The sequence below is a fragment of the Diabrotica undecimpunctata genome, chromosome 1 (genome assembly GCF_040954645.1).
Source record: "Diabrotica undecimpunctata isolate CICGRU chromosome 1, icDiaUnde3, whole genome shotgun sequence".
NCBI lineage: Eukaryota > Metazoa > Arthropoda > Insecta > Coleoptera > Chrysomelidae > Diabrotica > Diabrotica undecimpunctata.
Genome location: NC_092803.1, coordinates 131,705,745 through 131,729,687, shown reverse-complemented (window position 1 = coordinate 131,729,687; position 23,943 = coordinate 131,705,745). Strand labels below are relative to the sequence as shown.

The 23,943-nt window shown below is 33.6% G+C and overlaps 2 protein-coding genes across 3 annotated transcripts in view; both read left to right on the top strand.

Annotated features, from left to right (window-relative positions):
* The window catches only part of LOC140440203 (uncharacterized), a 54,483-nt gene extending 35,008 nt beyond the window's left edge, over positions 1–19,475 (top strand). The window contains exons 2-4 of one of the 2 annotated variants that reach the window (XM_072530555.1): positions 6,052–6,205; positions 13,416–13,912; positions 19,278–19,475. In XM_072530555.1, the coding sequence (XP_072386656.1) occupies positions 6,087–6,205; positions 13,416–13,912; positions 19,278–19,384 (723 nt within the window). In that variant the 5' untranslated portion in view covers positions 6,052–6,086 and the 3' untranslated portion in view covers positions 19,385–19,475. Of the gene's footprint in view, positions 1–6,051; positions 6,206–13,394; positions 13,913–19,277 lie in introns of both variants that reach the window. The other variant, XM_072530547.1, reaches the window with a different exon arrangement.
* A 2,436-nt stretch (positions 19,476–21,911) lies between these two features.
* On the top strand, positions 21,912–22,334 carry LOC140435138 (uncharacterized). Its single transcript, XM_072523874.1, has one exon. The coding sequence runs from the start codon at positions 21,912–21,914 to the stop codon at positions 22,332–22,334; it is 423 nt and encodes a 140-aa protein (XP_072379975.1).
* Positions 22,335–23,943: the final 1,609 nt, after the last annotated feature.

Sequence of the window (23,943 nt, the reverse complement as noted above, 5' to 3'; positions counted from 1 at the left end):
AACTTCGAAAGTGATCTATTCCAAGGAATATGTGATAGACTAGGCATGAAGAAAACAAGAACTACCGCGTATCATCCGCAATCGGATGGTATGGTAGAACGAATAAATAGGACAGTTGGCAAGTATTTGACAAAGATGGTGTCCGATCATCAGCGAGACTGGGACCAATACCTTCCGTTCTTCACAATGGCCTACAGATCTGCTGTTAACGAATCAACGGGCCAGACACCAGCCAGAGTCCTATTCGGACGCGAAATGCGACTACCTTGTGATCTAGAATTTGGGTGTCGACCTGGAGAAGATGTAGCAGGTGAAGATTATGTGATCGAATTACGAAGAAGAATGGACGATGTACATGAGTTGGTCCGTTCCCACCTTCAGATCGCTAGCGACCGAATGAAGAAACGGTACGATACACAAGCCGAAAAGGGTTGCTTTAAGAAGAACGACAAAGTATGGCTGTATAATCCCAAGAAGCGAAAAGGTTGTTCTCCCAAATTGCAGCAGTTTTGGGAAGGTCCATACCTCATCATGGAGAAGATCAACGATGTCATCTACCGAATAAGCAAGATTCCCAGGGGAAAGCCGATGATAGTACACCATAACCGGTTGGCATCTTTCGAAGGTGACCACGACGTAGATGAAGAAGTGGAAGTAAACCAAGTCCAAGATGTGTTTGACCTCACGTTTGAGGAATTCATGGGTGCCTATGGAGGTACCGGTAAAGCGAGACATGGTGTTACCACTGAAGAAAAGCAAGATCTACTCGAGCTCCCCGATGACTACTCGCTGGCCCTTAACATCCCGGCCAGTATCAAAGACGCACCAGGGTTGGCATCCGTCTTTCGAAGGAAGTTTGGTCGAGTTGCAGAACTTCAATGCCAAGTGCCAGCTCCCGGTAAAACCTTGAAACTCCAAGATGCATCACGTTACCTTTTCTACCTGGTAACAAAAGACACTGCCCGTGACCAACCTACCTACCGAGATGTATGGGAAGCCTTACTTCAATTGAGAGGGCACGTACTAGAGTCCGACGTGCAAAAGTTAGCCATGCCAAAGTTGGAGTGCCGCCAATTAGATTGGAGGGTTATCCGAAATATGGTGGAGGAGATCTTTAAAGACACCGAAGTCCAGGTGTTAGTCTGTTGCAATCCGCATAGTTACTGGTGCGGAGAGAAAACCGTCCCTTGTCATTTTTATACAACTGGAAGTTGTAAAAGAGGGTCCAGTTGCCGATACCAGCATACCGTTCCAGTTCTAGTCCCAACAAGGTTCCAGGAGGAACCATCTTTTGAGAGGGGGGCAATGTTACGTAAAAATATGAGTCATAGTTTTAACCTTTAAAACATGTTTTTAATCTAATATGTTGTAGAGTTTACGAGAGGCCTCGATTTACCTGAGCGACCTTCCAGAAGCGATGCGAGGGAAATCCAGTTTGCTTTTACCGTTTCGCCATCGAAGGTTTTAGACGATTCGAGATAACGGCACTGGTATATAATAACGGAACTTTATTTGGAAGGGATAGTTAATTCGGACGACGCGCTCGCGATAAAATGTTACGTTCGCTTTTTAATAAATTATGTATGTTTAGTGAAAATAAATAAATATCAGTCATTGTGCTTTTTAATGAATTAAGATAAGAACAAGACATTATAAATTAAAGACTTAACAATTAATAAATTCACAACAGTATCACCTTGTAGTTCGCATGTTTTTTGACAATGAGGTAATTCTTAGAGACTTAGATTCTCACAAAAAATCTATTTAAGGATGGATAAAAATACTTTATGTTGTAATAATAATCAGATACTAATAAAATATGGCTGAAGGTTTGTGAGTGTTTTATTGTTAATTATTCGAATTAAATACTCAATTAAATTAAGTTTTTTTTATTGACAATTATTTTATTTGTTTGGATCTACGTTTCTTCTAAGTTTTTCTTTTATTTTTTATCGTTACTACCATATTTAAAACCTACAATTGTATATATCTATAAATTTATTCAAATACTATGATATTATCAATTGTATCAATATTATTACACCGGGAGCTAAACGGAATTGTTTTTGAAAAACTGTAAGATTAATATAGAATGGCTTATGTTTTGGTTGGTTTAGTAATAATAACTAATGTTTTTTTTTTGGTTAAAGATAATAATAAGTAGTCAAATGCACTCGTCATCATCATCATCCAGCCTTCTGCGTCCAAAGTTGAGCATCCTTCCAGTTCTGTCGGTGTTAAGCTTCCTGTAGCCAATTCCCAGTTCCACTTTAGCCATACTATGCGCTCTATGACATGTGTGAGGCCTGTCCTTCTTCTTATTTCTTCGTTTCTAACCCTGCATTTGGGAGTTGGTCCAAGAATCGAGCGTTCCATTTGTCCTTGGGCTACTCTGAGTTTGGTTGCCGTAGCCTCTGTTAAGGAAAGTGTTTCGGTATCGTAAGTCATGACTGAAAGCAGATATTGGTCGAACGTCTCGAACGAATTTAAATAATTTGGTATGTTGCTCTTGAAGATGTCTGATAGAGCTCCATATGCGGCCCATACTAAAGTGGGTTCTTCTTTACAGTTCAGGAGTTTGGTTGTCTCTAGCAATTTGGATTTCACGACTTAAGTATTTATACTTATGAACTAATCTTATTTCGTTGCAGTCTTTAGAAAATTTAAGTTCAAACCTACTTCATACAGACGTCATCTAACTCAGTAAGCATAGTTCCAATCTCTGTTAAGTTAGCTGTTATCTGTTATCAGAATAATGTCTGTCGTCCGCAAATCGTAGGTGAGAGAGCATTTCGATTGTTGCATTGATTCCTTTGAATTCTCACTCCAATTTTTTGAAAACACGTTCTAGAATGTTCCTGATTTCTTTTTGGATTTTTATACATTTTGTATCTTTTTGTTTCTAAGATACAAACTGTATAAAAATGTTTAAAATGTATAAAATGTAGTAAAAATGAAAAAACAAATATTTGCAATTTACTATTTTTATTGGGAATTAACCACAATTTTAGTTTAACATATGTTAGTTTTGAAGTTTCGATTTTCACTTTGGAAATAGTTCTCAAAATACAAATTAAACCAATATTGTTTTATTACTTAGTAGGTAATGCAATAAATTCATCTAATAATTTAATTTTATCTGACTCATTCATATTGAAAATTCAGACATATATAATACATTTTAAAATGGATATCTTTAAAATAGTATTGTCAATATTTTTGAGTTGCGTTCCTGGGACGACTTTATTGGAAGGTAGTTGACTGATTTGCTCGTTACCTTTCATGTGTATGAAAAGCAGCGTCCAACAGATATCTAAATTAGAAATCAAATTACAACGTCAACATGAAAAAGATAAATCATTAAACGAAAGAGACAACAGGTGGCGAATCAAATACAATTATAAAATATATATTATATATAAAGAACCACCTTTATCTCAGTATCTCCGCATACACCGTTTAAATGGGCAGGCCATATATTTGGGATGGAAGAAGATACAGGCTTCCAAAGAAACTGTTAAATGCAAGAATGCAGCAGAAAAGACCTATTGAAGAACCTAGAAAGCGATGGAAGGATGATGTGGATGAGGACGCCAGAAATTTCCTTGGCAGTCGATCGTGGAGGAGGATGACTACAGGCCGTAACGGATTTATAGGTTTGAAGGGGGATTTAGAGGATGGATAGATGGATGGACCTTATATAAAATACCTTGGGAATGCAACAATTTTTATGTGGGAGAAACCTGAAGACCTCTAAATAGCAAGATAGACGAGCACGAATCATACATGATAAACAGAGATTTTGACATATCCCAGATATAATATATGCATGGGATAATAAGCATAGAGTACAATGGAAAAATGCATCAATATTCATGAAAGAAACATACACCAAAAAGAGAAAGATCATGAATCACTCGACCCCCCTTTCTATTTAAGATTTTATGGATGATGCCATCCCCTCCTAAGTTGCTGCAGATATGACAGTGAACTATGGACCAACTGTCTTCCTTGAATACAAAATCGACGGGTTTGAGCGTTTTTTAAGTAAATTTACCTTTATTGGTAAACAAAAAGTTATTGTAAAACATATAAAAACTTACCAAACCTAAAGCGAGATACTGACAGTAATGCACTGACAGAGAGTAAAAATTAACATCTGATATCTCATTGCTTACTGTCAACTGTCATTAATATATAATTATGTTTACATGGGCGTATCTTTGGTGTTTTCGAAAGAGGTAAAGTGGAGATATCATGTTATAATTTTAAGTCAAATTAATGCTTCCTCTTATTCTCATGCTTCTCATGTGAGCGCAGTGGTGTTGTTCTGGTCATATTTGTGGGAACGAATTCTGGATTAAAGCAGTTGACTGGTTTGACCAATATAGTCACCTTCATATTTAGTAAACGGTATCTCGTAAATAATATGTGATTTTTTGAGTTTTGGAGTTTTTGTTTTCAGTTTTGTGAAATATTTATTTAAAAGATTATTGCCTCCTCCATAGAGAGTTGTCGTCTTGGTACTGTTGGTTTTATTGATATTGGTATAGCTGTAAAATTTATTTAGTCTTAATTTGAAAACCATTTAGATTAGAAATTTGGAATATGCATTACTTAGGAGTACATTGTACATTTTAGAATCTTGACAATAGAAAGGATTACCTGCCTAAACGTTGATTTAAATGGCACAATAAAATCTAGTTTCATTTTTCTTATTCTTTTTTTCTTAGGACTTCTCGCTTCCATTTTTGGACATAAACCTCTCCCAACTCCTTCCATCGATCTCTATCCTGAGCAACATACTTCCAATTTGTTCCGGCTATTCTTTTGATGCCTTTCACCCATCTCATCTGTGGTCTTCCTCTTGGTCGTCTACCGTTGTAAGGTCTCCAATGTTGTATTGTGGCGTTCCAACGTTGGTCTTTTTGCCTAGCAGTGTAACCTGCGAAGCTCCAGTTGAATTTGGCAATTTTTGTTGTGACATCCTCAACTTTTGTTTTTGATCTTACTCAGCTGTTCCTCTTTTTATCTGAGACTCGTATACCTACATACCGTAGCCCTTTCGGTTGTGGCTAGCTTATTCATATTTACCTTGGTTATGGTCCAGGTTTGACATCGATATGCCTTAATAGGAAGAAAGAACTGATTGAACACTTTGCTCCTTAAGTATTGACGTATTTTGCGGTTCTTCAGTATCCAACTAAGTTTTTCAAATCCTACCCATGCCAGTCTTGCTCTTCTAGTGATTTCCGCACTTTAGTTCCATTAGTGTTATCTAAATTCCTTTATTTTTCTGGTATGGGATTATGTAAACCCTTTATTGTTGTTTAATCGTTTCGGCAAATGGCCATTTTTAATGAACACTTTATAATATACTAGAACTTTGGCTATATACATGTTATAGTATTGGTATCTAAAAATAAAATAATACAAAACAAGCGAATTCTTTAAGAATAATTGTGCATGTTGTTTATGCCAACGTCGTTATAAACTTTTTTATAATTAGTTAATTAAAATTTAATATAGATCTTTAGAGAGCCCTTTGATATCGGTCTTATTATTAATGCAGTTTGGATTTTTATATGTATTGTATCCAATATACATATTTTTTTATAATTAAGGCTGTAATAATAGGTTTATTATTTATTATAGTATTTCTATGTGCAATAATTCGTCTAAGCAATTACTGGTGCGTCTGCCCAATATAATGATGAGTTATAGTCTTTACATGTTATTTTAGAAACTACATCTGATTGAGACAGCTGTTGTTTTATGGACAGTAGGTTTGAGTTTTGAAACATATTTGTTGCATATTTTTGGTGATTTACGTTCAATATATATTTAATATCTAATTAGCATTTTTAACATTTGTTTGAAAAAAAACATAGTACGGCAATGCAATTAAGTTGCTCTGTGCATTGATAAGATTATTGCTGTTATTGCTGGGTTAGTTTTTTTTTGTAAATACTGATGAATTGTATAATGTATACTCTTTTTCTTACATGAATTTCAGACAGCGGCAAATTTGGTAAATTAATAATGTTACAGGGCACAACATTACGAGACGTTAAAGTACAAAAGCTATGAAATGTACACCAATGAAACTGTATCATCGAGTGGAATATCCTAGAAGACAATTTGATAATTATTTTCAAAGCCGAAATGAAGATATACCAAAATATTTTACTCAAAAACATTATGGGTGAGTTTTGAATGATTTTTTATATCAGTGGTTTAGAATGATTTTTTATATCAGTGGTTTAATCTTGCACTTTTTACTGCTTAGTTTGATTGGTTTAATATACACATATGTAAGCATATGCCACAACATATAGTGTAGACATTTCAATTTGATGTGCTTTATGTTAACACTTCACTGGAATGAGAAAAGTAACATCCGATCTTGGGATCTAGAAGAGCTCTTCGTAGACAATCTATCAGTCCCACGTGTTTCTGAGATATTACTATGTAAATGGTTTAAATACTAAGCTCATTTTCGTCTTATCATGCAAAATAAAATTATTACGTATTGTACCGTAAAGTGTAAGTTATAGATTTACGTAGCTTAGATTGTATCAATTGAGGATTATGCGTTTGTTTTTTTTTTGTGTATTACTTTCCATGATTTTACATGCAGAAATGTGCGTTATTCTGATGTTTATATCTAAGAAGTAAGTGATGATGTCGGAAGGGGCTTTTCTTATCTATTTAGGCAGCCGAGTACCTTTCGAATCAAGGGTGGGCTCTACTATGAAAAGCAGCTCTATCTTTGTTGACGCTCCTTAGTACTTCTTCATTAGTTTTCCTTGCTGTTCAAGGTATCTTTAGCATTCGTCTATGAACTCACATTTCCAATGCTTAAATTTTGTTCATAATCGATACTTTTAGCGTCCACACTTCTGCACTATACAAAAGTACGGACCAAACATAACACTTAAGCATTCTTTGTCTTAGTTCTAAACTGAGATGATTATTGCAAAGAAATGACTGAAGTAGTTTTAGTCATTGCTATTCTACGTTTTATTTCTATGTCTGGATCTAGTTGGTCCGTTATCACAGTTCCCAAATATGTCATTTTGTGGACTTTCTCAACTATCTAATCACATTAAGTAGTTTCCCGTTGATTTTTATTCCATATGGTTGTCTCTCAAGTGCCTTTTTAAATAACTGGTCCGAGATAACATTGAACAATGTTGGCGACAAAATGCAACCTTGTCTGACTCCTCGTTGTATGGAGATTTCATCGGTGTAGTTATCTCCAATTTTTACGATAGCAGTTTGATTCCAGTACAAATTTTTAATGACACGAATATCCTTGTCATCTTTTCCGATATTCTTCAGTATTTGCATTAATTTTACATGCTGTACTTTATCGAATTTCTTTTCGAAGTCCACGGAAAATGCAAAAACATATTTTCTTATATGCTCATTAGGCTAATTAATCGATATTCTGAGCATTTTCTTGCATTGTGTTTTTTAGGTATTGCGACAAAGATGGATTTGAGCCAATCTGTGGGAATCACTCCGGTGTTATATATTGAATTAAAAAGTCTTACTACTACTTTTATGTTATCATCCTCTATTAGTTTCAGCAACTCAGTTGGTGTATCATCTGGACCACAAGCTTTTCTAATTTTAGCATTATTTATAGCGTGTTCTACCTCACATTTCATCATTTCTGGGCCGTCAGTACAGTTTTGGTAGAATTCGTCAATATTATTCCTGTCATCTTCAAACAACTCTGATATATACATTTGCCATTCTTTTCTTATTTCGTGCTCATTTAGAATAATTTTGTTATTATTGTCAACGAGTACAGAGGGAACTCGTTTTTTAAATATGTTACTCATTTCTTTTAGTTTTTTGTGCATATTAAATAAGTCGTGTTTAGATATTACATCCTCCATTCCATCGCACTTTCTCTCATCCATTTTTCTTTTGCTAATTTTATCTCCTTTTTTATTCTTCTCTGCAGGTCTCTATATTCTGTTTCATTAGATTTTATCAGTCGACGTTGTTCTATTAATTTCAAGATGTCATCTGTCATCCATTTATTTTTCTTGATTAAGTTTTTTCTATAATCATTGTTTGTAGAGATTTCATTAACTTGGTTTTTAAATTCACTCCATAGTTCTTCTGGATCTTCTAGTTGTTCTCCGATGTTTTTATTCTATTGTTAAATTCTTTTTTAATGATATGTTTTATGTTTATATCGTCAAAGTTAAGTACATTGGTTTTTGGTTTTTGTCGCTGAGTTCGTTTTGACCTTAGTTTAATATCTGTTACAAGTGGTTGATGATCAGATCCAATATCTGCCCCAGGAAATGTAGTGACTTTTTTGACGGCATTTCGGAAACGCTCCTATACAAGTGTATGGTCTATTTGATTTTTTGAGGATTATTGCCAGGGTTATTGCCATCATCAAATGGGGCTTTCCAAGTGTATAGTCGTCGCTTGGATAGTTTATACCAGGTGTTTGCAATGATAATATCGTTTAAAGATAATTTGCCTATCAGCTAAGTAAATATACCGCATATGTCTTGTACTTGTTTAAAATAGAATATTAATATAATATTAAGTGCTCTTTTTGCTATGCTTAGTTTGAACAAATTGTTAAATAGATAAAGTAGCTATCATTATATATATATATATATATATATATATATATATATATATATATATATATATATATATATATATATATATATCATTTATATATATATATATATATATATATATATATATATATGTATATATATATATATATATATATATACAGGGTGGTCCTTAAGTAATTGTACAAACGAAAAACGTAAATTCTACACTTTAAAATATTACGATTTTAGCCAAATTGCTTTAATAAAATGTTGATATTAAGAAAGATACAGGGTGTTAAAGTGCAAATTTAAAATTCTATTTATCGCTATAACTTTCATGTTTGTAAATATTTATGCATAAAAATTTACAACTGGATACTGTTAAATATGAAAAATTATAATTTGATGCACACTTTGATGTAGCTGATAGAGGGCGCCACATATGTGGCATAAATTTGCACTTAACTTTTTTGCTCTTTGAGTTACCTGTATTTGTGACCAAAAATATTAAAGATACATTATTTTAACAAAAAAAGGTATACTTCTTAATAACTTTAAAACAGTTTTCGTGATAATCGCATTTTACAATCAGCTGCATAATTCTGATTTAAGTCAATTATTCCAGGCAACGAAGGAAAAATAGACAAAAACATTAATAAATCTAAATTTTGGTATAAAATACCTTTAACTTAAGTTAATAGTTAGCGAAATATTAAATAAAATAAATATATCAGCAGGGTAAATAATAATAGGATTTGACAAAACAGAATAATAGGATTTTACATCAACATTTTACGTTTTATGTTAAATTAAAGTCATAATCAAAACATTTTGTTTACAAACCAAGTTAAGAAATAGTTAAACTAAATAACATAACTTTTTGTCAAAGTAAGTGTTCGATATGTCCACCATTTTCTGTAATTCATTTGTCAATATATTACATAAAAGATCGTCTCATATTAAATAGCATCCTTGGTTCTAAAGAAACTGCTGCAGTATTTATTTCTTCCCGTAGTTGGTTGCGAATGTTTATGGGATTCTTATAGACACGTTGTTTTAATACTCACCATACACCAAAATCAAGCGGATTAAATTCTGCGCTACGTGGTGGCTATGATGTATAATGGATGAATATATTCTTTTGGATACATATCCAAACCTTATGGTATATTATGGAACTACATCTTATTTGTCCCAGAGGTTAAATAATGTATTAAACTGTGATGTATCTGATTCATTGGTTACTTATAGAAACACGGAATAACCTATCGATGAAATTACTTATTTATATGATTACGTTACAGCTTACGAGTAACTATAATTACATCTCGAACAAATGGTCTATTATCATTAACTAACGAACTAATATTATGCAGAACTAAATTACTTGTGTGTTTACTATATTTATAACAATATCGGTTATTAGGCCAACGATGAAGTTTTTGTAAAAATGCTGAGTCTTTAGGTCAAAAGGTTAGATTGGTAGCAAAAGTATTATGAAACAAGACACATATGTGTTATTCAATACCTAGGCTTTAGTTTCTAATTGTCCTAATAAAAATGGGTAAATTTATGCAATGAATAATAAGTATTCTTTTGGGATTTTTTATAAATTAAATAATTATATCAATATCTCACCACATTGCCAAGGAATATGACTGCCACGATCAATCCAACGTTCAGAACAGTTATATTTAAGTATGTTCTCACTGCCTTCTCTCTAGAATGTGGAGGTGTACTATCTTACATAAACCACATATTTTGGGTTTTCAGTATTTTACAATAGGGAAAAAGTAATACAACGCCAGTAGGTATAGAAACTTAAGAAGCGATAGAAAACGGAAATTGTAAACATGATGACGGCCAACGTCTGAATACGGACACGGCACCTAAAGAAGAAGATGAAGAATGTTTTCTTCAATAAGACATTTAGCAGCCATAACAAAAATTTTGTAATATTACATTATCATCTTTGAGTTGTTGTAATAAGAATAAACTGAATTATGCTTATCTACAGGTATTCAGTGCTTTACCGCACAAATATTACAACTAAGAATTATTATGCGGCTGACTTATAAAATGCGAATATCTCGAAAACGGTTAAATTTTGAAGTTATTTACAAGTATACCTTTTACTTGTAAAAATAATGTATCTTTAATATTTTTTAACAGAAATAGAGCTAACTTAATGAGCAAAAAGTTAAGCGCAAATCTATGCCACACATGTAGCATATGTGGCGCCCTCTATGAGTTACATTAAAATTTGTATAAAATTATAATTTAACTTGCTTTAAAGCATTCAATTATAAATTTTTGTCCAAAAATATTTACAAACGTGAAAGTTATAGCGAAAAATAGAATTTTAAATTTCCACTTTAACTGTATCTTTCTTAATATCAACATTTTATTAAAGCAAGTTGGCTTAAATCGTAATATTTTTAAGTGTAGAATTTACGGTTTTCGTTTGTACAATTACTTAAGGACCACCATGTATATATATCCCGTTCATAGCGTAATCCGCCTTTGGGTTCCCGTTCGCCAAGCCTGTCTATTCTGCCAGTCATACAAAATCTGTTTTGCCACAAAACATGAAAATTATTAGTGTTATTTGAAACGTTTCCTGTTATCATTTCTTTAAACTAGACCACTGTTTTTGCATGTTTGGTAAAATTTATGATGGAATCAAATACCGATTTGTTTGAGTGATATTAACCTGTCTTGAATTTTGTTTGTTATTCACTTTATTCTTTCGGTTGGTGTTGTAGTTTTCGGCATCTGTTTTGTCATTAAGTATATGACCCTATACATATATCTTGTTCCCCTTCTCATGATTGAAAGCAATTTCGTCTTTTTATTTTTTTTTAAACACAATTTATGCTGACTTTACACTTATAAAAGTCCTAGCAATAGGTCTAGAAATCAAATTGACTATATCCTCACTAATGTTGGCTGGAGATCATTAATCCAATTGGTCAAATTATATCCAGGGGCGATGTGTGTATCAGATCATACTCTCCTCGTAGCTAAAGTAAAGCTCAAGCTTAAAGCGCCCAATAAACAGAGAGAGAGAGAGAGACAAATAGGATAGAAATAAAAAAAAGGACGACCTTCTCCAAGAATTGCAAAAAGTATGCCTTATATTGGTAACAGTACATCTAAAGAAATATAAAAGACTATTAAACATTGTGAAACAATACCAATTAATCGCCCAAAGGTAAATAATGAAACAGAAACATTGGATAAAAGATAAAACCCTTAAAATAATTGAAAATAGAAGAAATCTTTGACAAAGTAGTGTACATACTGAAAGGGAGAAAGAGAAAAAGCTAGTTTAAGAGACCCCAACAAAGAAATAAAATGAAGATGCAAGGTGGATAAACAATAGTATCACAATATATGCAAAGCAATTGAGAGCCACGATCAAAACAATCAGCTAAGAGACCTATTTAGAAAAATGCACTAAACAACAAATGACTTTAAAGCCAGAACTTGGGCCGTTGAGGATCATACAATCACCCTAATAACCAGCAGAGAAGATATAGCAGAGACATGGAGATTATATTGCTGGGATCTATATAATCACGTCAGTAATTTGTTCACCAAATCCCTGATGAAATTGAAGAAGAACCTAATATATTCGAGAATGAAATAAGACTGGCGATCATTAAATTCAAGTATAACAAAGCACTAGGTCCAGATATGATAACACCAGAAATGCTCAAAGCCATAGACGAAACCAGAATAAAATTGCTTCACTTGCTCTATAACACAATAAAGCATTCCAATCAATAGCCTGATGAAGAAAGGTAGAAGGCCAAAGATTACGAGAAAGACCCCCAGTAAGATGGATCGACTAAATTAGTGGAATATCAGTTAAAATAAATAACCAGAGACAGAGATTTTTGGAGACGGACAAGTCACGACACACTCCCTCCGGAGGGTGAGGACCGAAGGGAAATTACTCTATTTGTCCACTTTAAAAATGATAAAACATTATTATTTTTTATCTGCTTGTTTTAACCCCTTTTGAATCTTCATCCTATTGAACTTGCAACCACTTTCCATACTACTTATACATATAGTCGTATTATAATTAACAGTTTATTAGGAAAGTAGCAAACAAAGGATGCAGTAATCATAATTATTAACTTCAAACATTGCAGTTTTTTACCTCTACGAACACGCACAACTGTATTTATTTTCTTTAAATTGTTTACCAAAACTTTTTAAAGCGAAGCTTCTATACTGGCACTCTATTAATTTTTCTCTATAGTAAAATACTGAGTCGACCGTCACAAAAGTAGCGTCACGACACGACGTCACGAAAGTAGCGCCATGAAATAGCGTATTATGTGGCGCTACTTCTACTACAGAAGCACCTTGGTAAGGCGCTGTAAACAATTGGAAAAGTCCATTTAGGTGACGAATAGCGTCCTTTTTACAACATGTAAACTTCTGTAATTTTATTAAAATTTAAAACAAGGATAGTAACTAACAGCGGTTTTATGCAATTCTTAAATATTATTTGTTTGTTTATTTGAATCATCTAAAGATTCACCACGTGTTTATTAAAATAACACTTATAATTAACATAATAAATAAATAATAAAATTATTTTATTCAATTTTAAAAATATTATTTAAAATTTAAAAACACAAAAAACTTAGTATGAAGCTTCGCGCTAGTTTACAGTACCGCCTACTGTACTACTTTTTTTACTTGCGTAGATTAAATACATCACTTTCTTATTTTCTATATATTTAAATATGCTTGCAGTTGTGGTTTTTGTTGTAGATATTCTATATCTTTTATTAGAAAACTATTTGAAGACCAACGAAAGTCACCCAAATTAGCAGTAAATACAATTAACCTACCCGAAAATTTTTCCTCCTACAATACAGGCAGTTCGTTGGAAAAATGGGCCAAGAAAAGATCCAGACTAAAGTCAGCTCAAAGAAAAGGTCTGAGGGAAAATCTAGATGTACTTGACGAGAACGCTTACGACATTAGTGAGATTTTAGAAAGTCTGGACCAAGGGGATATCGGCAAAGAGGACTATGTATCCGACGTAAATTCTGATATAGAAGAGTTGTGGAAAAAATCCCAAAGGGAAATTGAAACTAACGAAAAAAGAGATAAAACTCACTGTACCAAACATGAACGGTGTAGAAAGAGATCGAAACATAAGATGAAGAAATTTATTCGATTCTCGTTATCAAAACCAGCTAGTCCTAATACTGAACAAATCATTAGAGTTGAAATATCCTCAACAGTTTCTATAAGTGAATTGAATCATCTGCACAAAAACATAGGTAAGTATGTATAATCATTTTTATCGATTTATAGAGATGTGACGCATTAATGTATGGTATAATATGAATCGACATATTTGTTTCACAAGAATTTTTGGGAAGAATTGTCCAAGCATATGAGTACAAATCCTGTGGATATTGATCATTGAATTTCTTGGAAATAAGAATTTTTAAGACGATTTATATGTTTTTTGTATTTATATGTCTGTGTTTCCCTTCACGAAGAGCTTTTTAAAGAGCTTGTGTTTGTATTAAATTTTACCAAATTTTAGTATTTAACTTGTGGATCATATTATTATATTACATATGATACTGATACATTTAATACTGATTGTTCTGACTATTCTATATCTACTTAAAACATCAGATTTTATATTGTAGGTAAAATTTTAGCAGTTATTACGAACGTAAATACTAAATAGAATACAACTATTTAAAGGACTTGTGTTGTATATCTTTAACGGAATAGTTACCGACTTTCAAAAATCCAAATTCTCAGTACATGTCGTTCAATTGTTATGAAACTTTTTATTCTAGTCTGTTTTAATTTTACTGTCAATAAATACTTTTACAAGTACATATGCATGTAGTGATATCTCATAGTTATTGTTTCTTTCAATATTATTTCAATATTAGTCCAAGTGGTCTGAAGAAGATGTCCTCATTCTTCATCATGGATTTGGACGACCTCGAGTAACTTCAGCACATGTAGATTGTTATTTGAGAAGTATAAGATAGAGTATCTACAACACGCTCAATTAGAAATTGTTGCTAGGGGAGTTATACAACGTAGAATTGTGGAATTCGCTTGTAACGACGATTTTTATCTATATCACTGATAACTCGATATCGATAACTATGACCTCAATATTTTAAGCAGGAAATCAATTGGCAAGGCCAATAGTAGAAGTTTTGCATTCTCCAACCAATCTCGATCCTGTCTGGAGTGACAATCTTTCATAGAAGCAACAACCCGATAATGAACAAGCAAAATTGCTTGCATAAACAAAGAAGAAGAATTGATTTTTAGAGTTCTAACCCTATATCCTTTCGAGGCAGTTAAAATCTTAATGAACAATTTCCTCTTTGGGGTTCTCTTTCAAACTCTTGGAAAAATGTGCACGTACTTTTACTACACAAGAAAGGAGACAAACACTCACAATCCGTTATAGTTTTTTTTATTAAAGTTGGTAAAAGATAATGAACTACCAATTTCGCTGTTTACAAACTTTTACAGCATCCTGAGACCCTCAAGAAACTATAGAATAGAAATATGTATGTGTGATTTAAATTTATATTAGATATTAAGACTCAATAGACCACCTTAACTCTTATGTTAACTGTATGAGTCATTTTTAATAAAATAAAATAATGTAAGATAAATGAATGAAAGAAAATACTTAGATATCAGTACAATTCTAATCTATACATCAAATGTAGCTTAATAATGTTATCTATTTTTATAGATTCTACTTAGTTGTTAAAGCATAACTTCTGCCTTTCTGGTACTCTCAGGACAAAAAATAAATAACATACAATACAAATATGAAAATAATATAAGTTTCACATTAAATTAAAATTAAAATCCACGTCGCTTATATGGTCTGACAATATTCTTTAACAGTCACGGCAAAAATGGAAAAACATTTTGGAGGGCCCTCGATTCCGAGATGCAGGAGATTCCTGTAGACGCAAGGTGTTTTATTGGAGGTGGTTTGAATGGATCTATTGGTAGAGAAAGAGTGGGTACAGAAAGAGTTCATGGAGGTTTCGGGATGGGAAGAAAAAGTCAGAAACATTTTGTGCTGTGTAGAAGAAGTCAGCTATAAGAGGTCAACACTGACCAGTGATAGTGGATACGGAAATCAAAGTGAGGCGGAAAGGAAAGCAAGTAGGACACCAGAAAGTAAACTGGTAGAAGTTAATGGACAAGTATTGGGCAATTATCTTTAAGAGTAGAGTGCTGGAAGACTGGTAGGAACTCAAAAGTGAAGTTGCGATGCGAGTGAAAAAGGAACTGCTAGGAAAACATCTGGTAAAGGGTCTCCTAGAGACAAAGAAACTTGATGGTGGAACTATAAAGTGCAACAGAAGGGTAGAGAGAAAAATGAAACTAGAAAGAGGTATGACAGGTCTAAAAGAGAGGAAGATAAGGATATATACAACTTCGCAAAGAGTAAAGCAAAGCACCATCTGCCTACTACTAAGAAAATATCGTCTGCACAGTTGTATGAAGGGTTGGAAACACCAAGGGAATAAAAAGTTTATGCAGCATTGCTAAAGCAAGAGACAAGTCATTAAAGGTCTTGACCCACGTGCGGCAGATTAAAAAAGAGTGTTAAGAACCGATGTTGAAATAAAGCAAAGATGGTATGGGTACTTTAAAAAGTTGCTAAATGAAGAACACCAGAGGAGAGACAGGAAATGCGGGATCTCAATGTCAATGAGCATGTAATATCGGGTATAGTAAGAGATGAAGTTGTCGAGGCGTTAAATAATATGAAGAATATCTGTTGAGTTTTGGAAGGCTCTAGGAGAGGATGCCCAATGCATGGAGGGAAAGTATGATGGTATCATTGTATAAAGATAAAGGTGACATTCAGGACTGTAAAAACTATAGAGGAATTAAGTTAATGTTACAGACAATAAAAAATTGGGAGAGAACTGTAGAGCGAATGTTAAGGAGAGAGATATTGGTAGGAGAACAACAGTTTGGGTTTATGCCAGGAAGGAGGACAACGGATGCCTGGTTTGCTTTGCGGCAGTTGATAGCGAAATACGACGAAAAGAAAAGAGAGCTACATTTGATATTTACAGATCTTGAGAAGGTGTACAGCACAGTTCCTAGACAAGAGCTATGCAGATGTATGACACTAGATCGAGAAATTGCCCACGGGATACAGGCGGGTTGGTTTAACTGGAAGCGAATGAGCGGGGTTCTTTGTGATAAAAAAAATTTGAGGAAGGGCTAAAAAAAAGATATACATGAGTGTAGTGAGGCCTGCGTTGGTGTACGGAGGTAAAGTGTGGCCTGTAAAGAAGATTTAGGAAAATATGATGGAGGTAGCTGAAATAAAAATGTTATGGTGGATGTTAAGTAAGACTAGAAGGAACAGGATGAGAAACTACTTGATTAGGGAGAGCCAAGGTAATTACAGTTTAAAAAAATATTCAAGAACAAAGACTGCCATGGTTTGGTCGTGTCAGACGTAAAGATGAAAATTATGTGGGACAAAGGATAAAGCAGTTACAGTTCTTTGTATTTAAAGTTGATCATCAACAAAAATTCATTCAAACCTATTTAAACTGTTTACAGACTTTAAATCTTTAAATCTATAAACAGTGTCGAAATTATTAGTAGATTACTATTTTCGTTGGAAATAAGTCACGATATAAATTTAAAATGAACTTATTTTAAACTTATATTCTGGCTTATTCCCAGCGAAAATAGTAATTGCATTAAGATACCACAAGAAAATAGCTTCAGAACATAATTAATAGTAAAGTTTAAATGTGGTCTAAGAATTATTCATTTATTTGATGTAGCTAACAGTGCAATATCACCATCTCCTAAGAAAAAGAACATGTTATTTCATACAAAAAATCGTTTCAAAACCTTTTTCCAATTTATTTGCTAATTTTTCATCTATTTTGTAATTATTTATAATGAATTTGACCCGATATTCATAGGCATTTCTTTAATAAATTCAGAGACTGTCATTTATAATAATTTTATTACTTTTTTGATACTGACTTTCATACTTCAGTTTTCAATTTCTTGTTTTCAGCGATTTACCAATTTTGTCCATTTTGCTTAAAAAACGGCCAAATCTCAGAACTTACATTTATTCTTACTACTTGATAGTCTGACAGCCAATCTGTCGGAAAACGCCGAAATAATACTTTTACACAAGAAAGGAGACACTACTAATATTGAAAACTACAGACCAATAAGTTTGTTGTCACACTTATACAAATTGCTAACAAGAATAATAACCAACCGAATAACACAAAAATTTGATTTATATCAACCGGTTGAACAGGCGGGATTTAGAAAAGGGTTTGGCACTAACGATCACTTACAAACCATCAGAAAACTGGTAGAAAAAACCACAGAATACAATGTACCTCTACATATGGCATTTATTGACTTTCACAAGGCCTTCGATATTATTGAAACTTGGTCCTTTTTGTCAGCCTTGAAGGATGCTCGAATAGACCCACGGTACACTACACTTATTAAAAACATTTATGAACAGGCCACATTCCACATCAAAATCAATGAAGACGAAAAAACTGAAAAAGTGCGTCTTGGTAAAGGTATTAGACAAGGGGATACTATTTTACCAAAGCTTTTTACCATAGCATTGGAAAATGTATTCAAACAGCTCGACTGGCAGCAAAAAGGTCTAAACATTGATGGTGTTCGTTTGAGTCATTTGAGGTTTGCAGACGACATAGTATTATTTAGTACAGCTATCAAGGAACTGGAGCAAATGCTCAAGGCATTAAATCAGCAGTCAAATAAAATAGGTCTTAAAATGAACCTTCAGAAAACAAAAATAAGGAGTAATTTACAAACTAATATTGTTATTGACAACGTCAGTCTTGAAAATGTAGACCACTATACTATATATATCTTGGACATACCATTAAAATCAACAAAGAAAACCAAATAGCCGAAACAAAAAGACGCATACAATTGTCTTGGGTAGCTTTCGGCAAGTTAAGCTTTATCTTGAAGAAAAAAGATATACCAATGTGTCTAAAACGTAGAGTTTATGACAAAATGTATCTTGCCTGTAACTACATATGGACTGGAGACCATGGCCTTTACAAAGAAAACCTTAGAGCAGCTCAGTACAACCCAAAGAGCGATGGAGAGGGCCATGCTAGGGATTAGTTTGAGAGACAGGATTCGAAATATCAACATTCGTGAAAGAACAAAGATTACTGATGTCGCAGAACGTATAGCAAGGCTCAAGTGGCAATGGGTTGGACATGTTACTCGAGATAATTCCGAAAAATGGACATAGAGAATAACAAATTGGAGACCAAGAGAGAACAGACGAGGAGTAGGCAGACCACAGAAGAGGTGGGCAGATGATATCAAACAAGTCGCGGCTAAGCAGTGGATGATAATTGCTAAGAGTAGAAATCAATGGAAGCAAATGGCAGAGGACTATGTCCATCAGTGGACAAATACAGGCTGAAGAAGAAGACTTGATAGTATCATTTTATTTGTAAGATTTGACTAAAATATCATAATGTTTAAGTCAAATCAATTAGGTACTCCCAAAAAAATACTAAACATTTTTTATATATTTTAATATATGCAAATTTAATAAAAGTATTTTTTTTGTAGATGATCGTAACGACCAAAAGCGGAAAGAAACTGATAGTTTTGATAAAGAAGAGCAAGATTTTATCATACGCTGCAGCCAACTGGTCATAGAACCTAAAAACAGATAGTGTTCAAAATAAATATATTGTATTTTAGTTATATTTAAAAATGTTTATAAATTAACCAATAATAAGATATTAATATAAATATAGCAACAAGTCAGCTACAATGTTAATTATTTTTAATTTATTTACTGCTGATTCAAAATGTTACTAAACTATACGGTGAGATGTCTTTTTTGTTGAACGGTTCTCTGAATTATTATTTGCAATTGCATATAATTTGGGTTTCTCCCAACTCATTAGATTTAACTAATCTTCTTCCGGGTTTAAACTGTATCTTTTTTGGAATATCTGTTTGTGAGTCTATGTCAACGTTTCGCTACACTTTCAGGTAGCTATTTCAGAACAGGGAAACTCGTCTGGAGTTCAATCTATTTTAAATCCGGAAACTGATTAGTTTTTTTTTTTTGACAGTTGTTAGTTTTACACGAGTCGCACTGCAGCCAATCGACTTATGATACATCTTCGATTAACTATTATAAAAGTCCTTGGGAGTTTAAAGACTTGATATAGACGAGTATAAGCTCTCTGCCAACAACCAAAGGACCTTTATTTGGCCTTGATTTGGCTCTCATATCAAAGCGATAACAAACTGTACCATGAAGGAGTTGGAGCTGCAGTATGTAAGGAAAACCAAGGCTAAGCCTTAGTGAAAGCCTAGGTAATCGCTCCACTATCTTCCAAGTAGAAATGTATGCCATAGAGATATCTTTGTAGGAACTAATAAAGAGAAACTGCAGGGACAGATCTATAAAAATGATATCGTATAGCCAGGTGCAATAAAGGCGCTAGAGTTGAATCAAACTGACACCAAGTTAGTTTGCAACTGTCTGCAGAATCTGATTCGGATCAGAAAAAGTAACAAAGTGAGTTAACTCTGGGTGCCTGGATGAAAATCAGGCCAACTTTCCAGATGAAGAACAAAAGAAATATTCTTGGGCATAGAACCTTTAGTTGGTATAGCAAGAAGCACAGCCAAAAAAACGGTGTCGGACTTGGTGCAACGGAAGAAATGGTACCAACAAATAGGTCATACACAAGCGAAGGCTTTTATACATAAATCTTTAAAAAATAGCTCCAAAGATCTACTAGATATATATATATATATATATATATATATATATATATATATATATATATATACATATAGGAATAATGTACGAATTACCGCAGGTCTCCTAATAGAACACTGTCGCCTCAAGCGGCACATAAATTAAAGCAGACTGACAGAAAGTGCGGATTGTAGATTTTGTCAGCTTGAAGACAAGACGGTCGAACACTTTTTGCATAATTTTCCAAGGTTGGATAAGATAACAATGGGATGAGCCATAATAGACATCTTAGATTACGTGGAAGGGTGGTTAAGGGCTCATTCATATTGAACTTAACCTAACCTAACCCAAATCCTTTGATAATAGCACTAAGTTCTATCAAATTTTGGCCTCTCTGCTACTTCCTTCTACATTTTTATTTACGCATTCAGAAAAATAATTGATGGCTAGTTTTTTTCTATAACATTTCTTTTTATCTTGTATCTATTTAATTCTATCCTGATAGTTGGGATGATCCAGCAATTTTATAATATGATGAATCAATTGTGGTACGGCTGGATGATAATTTTCCTATTGAGCATTTCGTAGATGTGCAAATCATTATCATTTTACAACCCTGTGAGGCTCCTAGCTTCCTCAAAAAATTTTTTCCTGTCGTCTCTACCCATTGCCTTCTGGGTCTTCCTCTTCTTCTCTGACCAATGGGTCTATCAAGGAGCGTTCCTCTAGCTAGGTTATTTCGTTCCATCCGCATTACATGCCCTATCCACCTCAGACGTCCTATCTTAATATATTTTACGATATCTGGTTTCTGATATATTTTATAAAGTTCGAAGTTGTATCGTCTTCTCCACACTACATTGTGATTCACTGCTCCATAGAATCGCCTTAGTACTTTTTTTTAGACATGTTTTCATGCTTATTTTCATATACTTCGTTTTGTTGGTTTTTATTGTTAAGCCTATTTTTGTAGCTGATTCTTTTAATGCTACATATCCGTGGAAGAAGTGTATAAAAATATAATAGACAACGTGCAAACAGCTGCAAACGAAGCGCTTGGTTTAAAATCCCAACGACACAGTAAAGAGCTATGGTGGACCAAAGACATACAAAACCTAATAATGGAGAAAAAGAAAGCGTACGCACGGTGGCTAAGTACTAAACATCAAGTAGACAAAGACAAATATCTGGATTTACGAAGAACAACTAGAAGAGCAGTAATAGCAGCAAAAAAAGAAATGTGGGATAGAAAATGCCAAGAGATCAAAACTTACATAGGTGGAAGAAAGTGTTCAGAGACATGGAAACTTTTAAACAAAATAAAGAACACAGAACGAAATACTACTTCTATTCAGTTAATACCAACAGAAAAATGGAAATAACACTACGAGAATTTGCTAACAGAAAGTAGAGCAGAATATACCACACAATCACCAACGGAAGTATTCGTTGAAGGCGAAGAGATAGTAGTGGGAGTTGATATGGTGGAGAAAGCTGTAACTGAACTAAAAAATGGTAGAGCTCCTGGCCCAGAAAACATTCCAGCCGAATTAATAAGATGTGGCACAGATAAACTCTTTCTAGCAGTTACTTGGTGTATGAACAAATATATAAACGGTGTCACACCACCCAGTCTATGGAAAGTAGCTTATATTTTTTCTATCCATAAAAAAGGAAATAAGTTGGACAGCTCAAATTACAGAGGAATATCGGTAACTAGTACACTAAGTCGGGTGTACGGACGCATTCTTAGAAATCTCATTGAGATAGAGTATAGGGAACAAGAAGAAGAAGAACAGGCCTGTTTCCGCGCCGGAAGGACTTGCACAGATAATGTCTTCTGTCTAAAACAACTAATCGAAAAAATTAGCAACCAATCAAGAGACCCATCTCATGTGTGTTGACCTCCGTAAAGCATACGACAGCGTTCCTGTGACTAAATTGTGGAAATCACTACAAGAAACTAACATTAGCTACACTCTAATCAAAGCTTTAAAAAATCTATATGAAAATTCTACATCACAAGTAAAAATTGGCAACAGACTATATAAAAAGTTCATCGTTAACAAGGGTCTGCGCCAAGGATGCTGTATTTCACCAACGTTGTTCAAGATATATGTTGCAAAAGCACTAAATCAGTGAAAACGTAAATGTCACGGTATGGGCATAGACCTCGGAGAGATTTGTTTTAATACCTTACAATTTGCTGATGACCCAGTCATCATAGCTAATGATAAAGACAATCTAGACTCTAGAGTATATGGCAAGGAAACTAAAGGAGGAGTATGAACAGTGGGGCTTGGAAATTAATGTGGAAAAAACTAAATACCTACCCATAGGAGTTGATATATCCAATATCGAACTTAAGAATAATGAAGAAATTACATCCTGTAGTGAATACACGTACCTTGGAGTAATCTTCGATAAAACAGGAAAAGACGATGAGGAAATAAAGAAAAGGGTAACACAAGCTAGAAGAACAATTGGCTGCCTAAATGGAATACTTTGGAGCTCCGAAATAGAAATAAAGCGAAAATACAATATATATGAAACACTAATTAAAAGCAGCCTACTTTACGGATCAGAAACTTGGCGAATAACCGAGAACAACAGAAAAAATTAGAAGCTGAAATGGATGTCTTTAGAAGATCGTTAGGTATATCCCGCAGGGAAAGAGTTCGAAATGAGGAAATAAGACGACGAATTGGAGTAGACGGTTACTTAACAACAGATATTGAGAGGAAACAGTTAATTTAGTATGGTCATGTTCAAAGAATGGAAGACACAATATTGCCCAAAAAGATTATGCCACCAAACCGTAAAAAACGAGAAAGACCCAAAAAGACATGGAAAGAAAGGGTAACCAAGGCAATGAGACAAGGGATCTTAGAGATGGCCAATGGGATGATAGAAGGACGTGGAAGGACGTTAGGCATCGGGCAACGTCGACAGACGTTTTAGAACCCATATATATATATATATATATATATTGTTATGATATGTAAAATCGAGAAAAATATTGGTTTGTTTAAAAATATTTCAAAATTCAAAAACATTAAAATAATTCAGATAAGTAGGATAATATCCAACAAACATTTCGGAGAAGGAAAGTTATTAAATCCTTGAATTACCTGTACCAAACAAAATGTAAGCTTTACATCAATCATTTCTTTGTTATACTTAAGTGACCCGCATAAGTTTAAGTGAAAGCCAAAGAATAGAACGGGGTTTTTCAAAATCCATTAATGCAGTGATTAAAGACAATAGAAGGGATTATAGAAAGAGGTTTTTGTTAGTTTTTAAGATTTATAGAAAAATATTATTTGTAAATAAGTTTTAGGAAATTTATAATTATAGGTAAAAATTTGTTTGTTATCGAAATGAAGAAATGGGGGAATTGTGACGAGTTGTGATTGGCGGAGATTGAAAAAGGTGGGATAAGTGTGTGGGAGAAAGTTTAGCGAGATTGAGGAGAGAGAAAAGATAGTTCAGTTGGTTTTCCAAGTCTGTAAG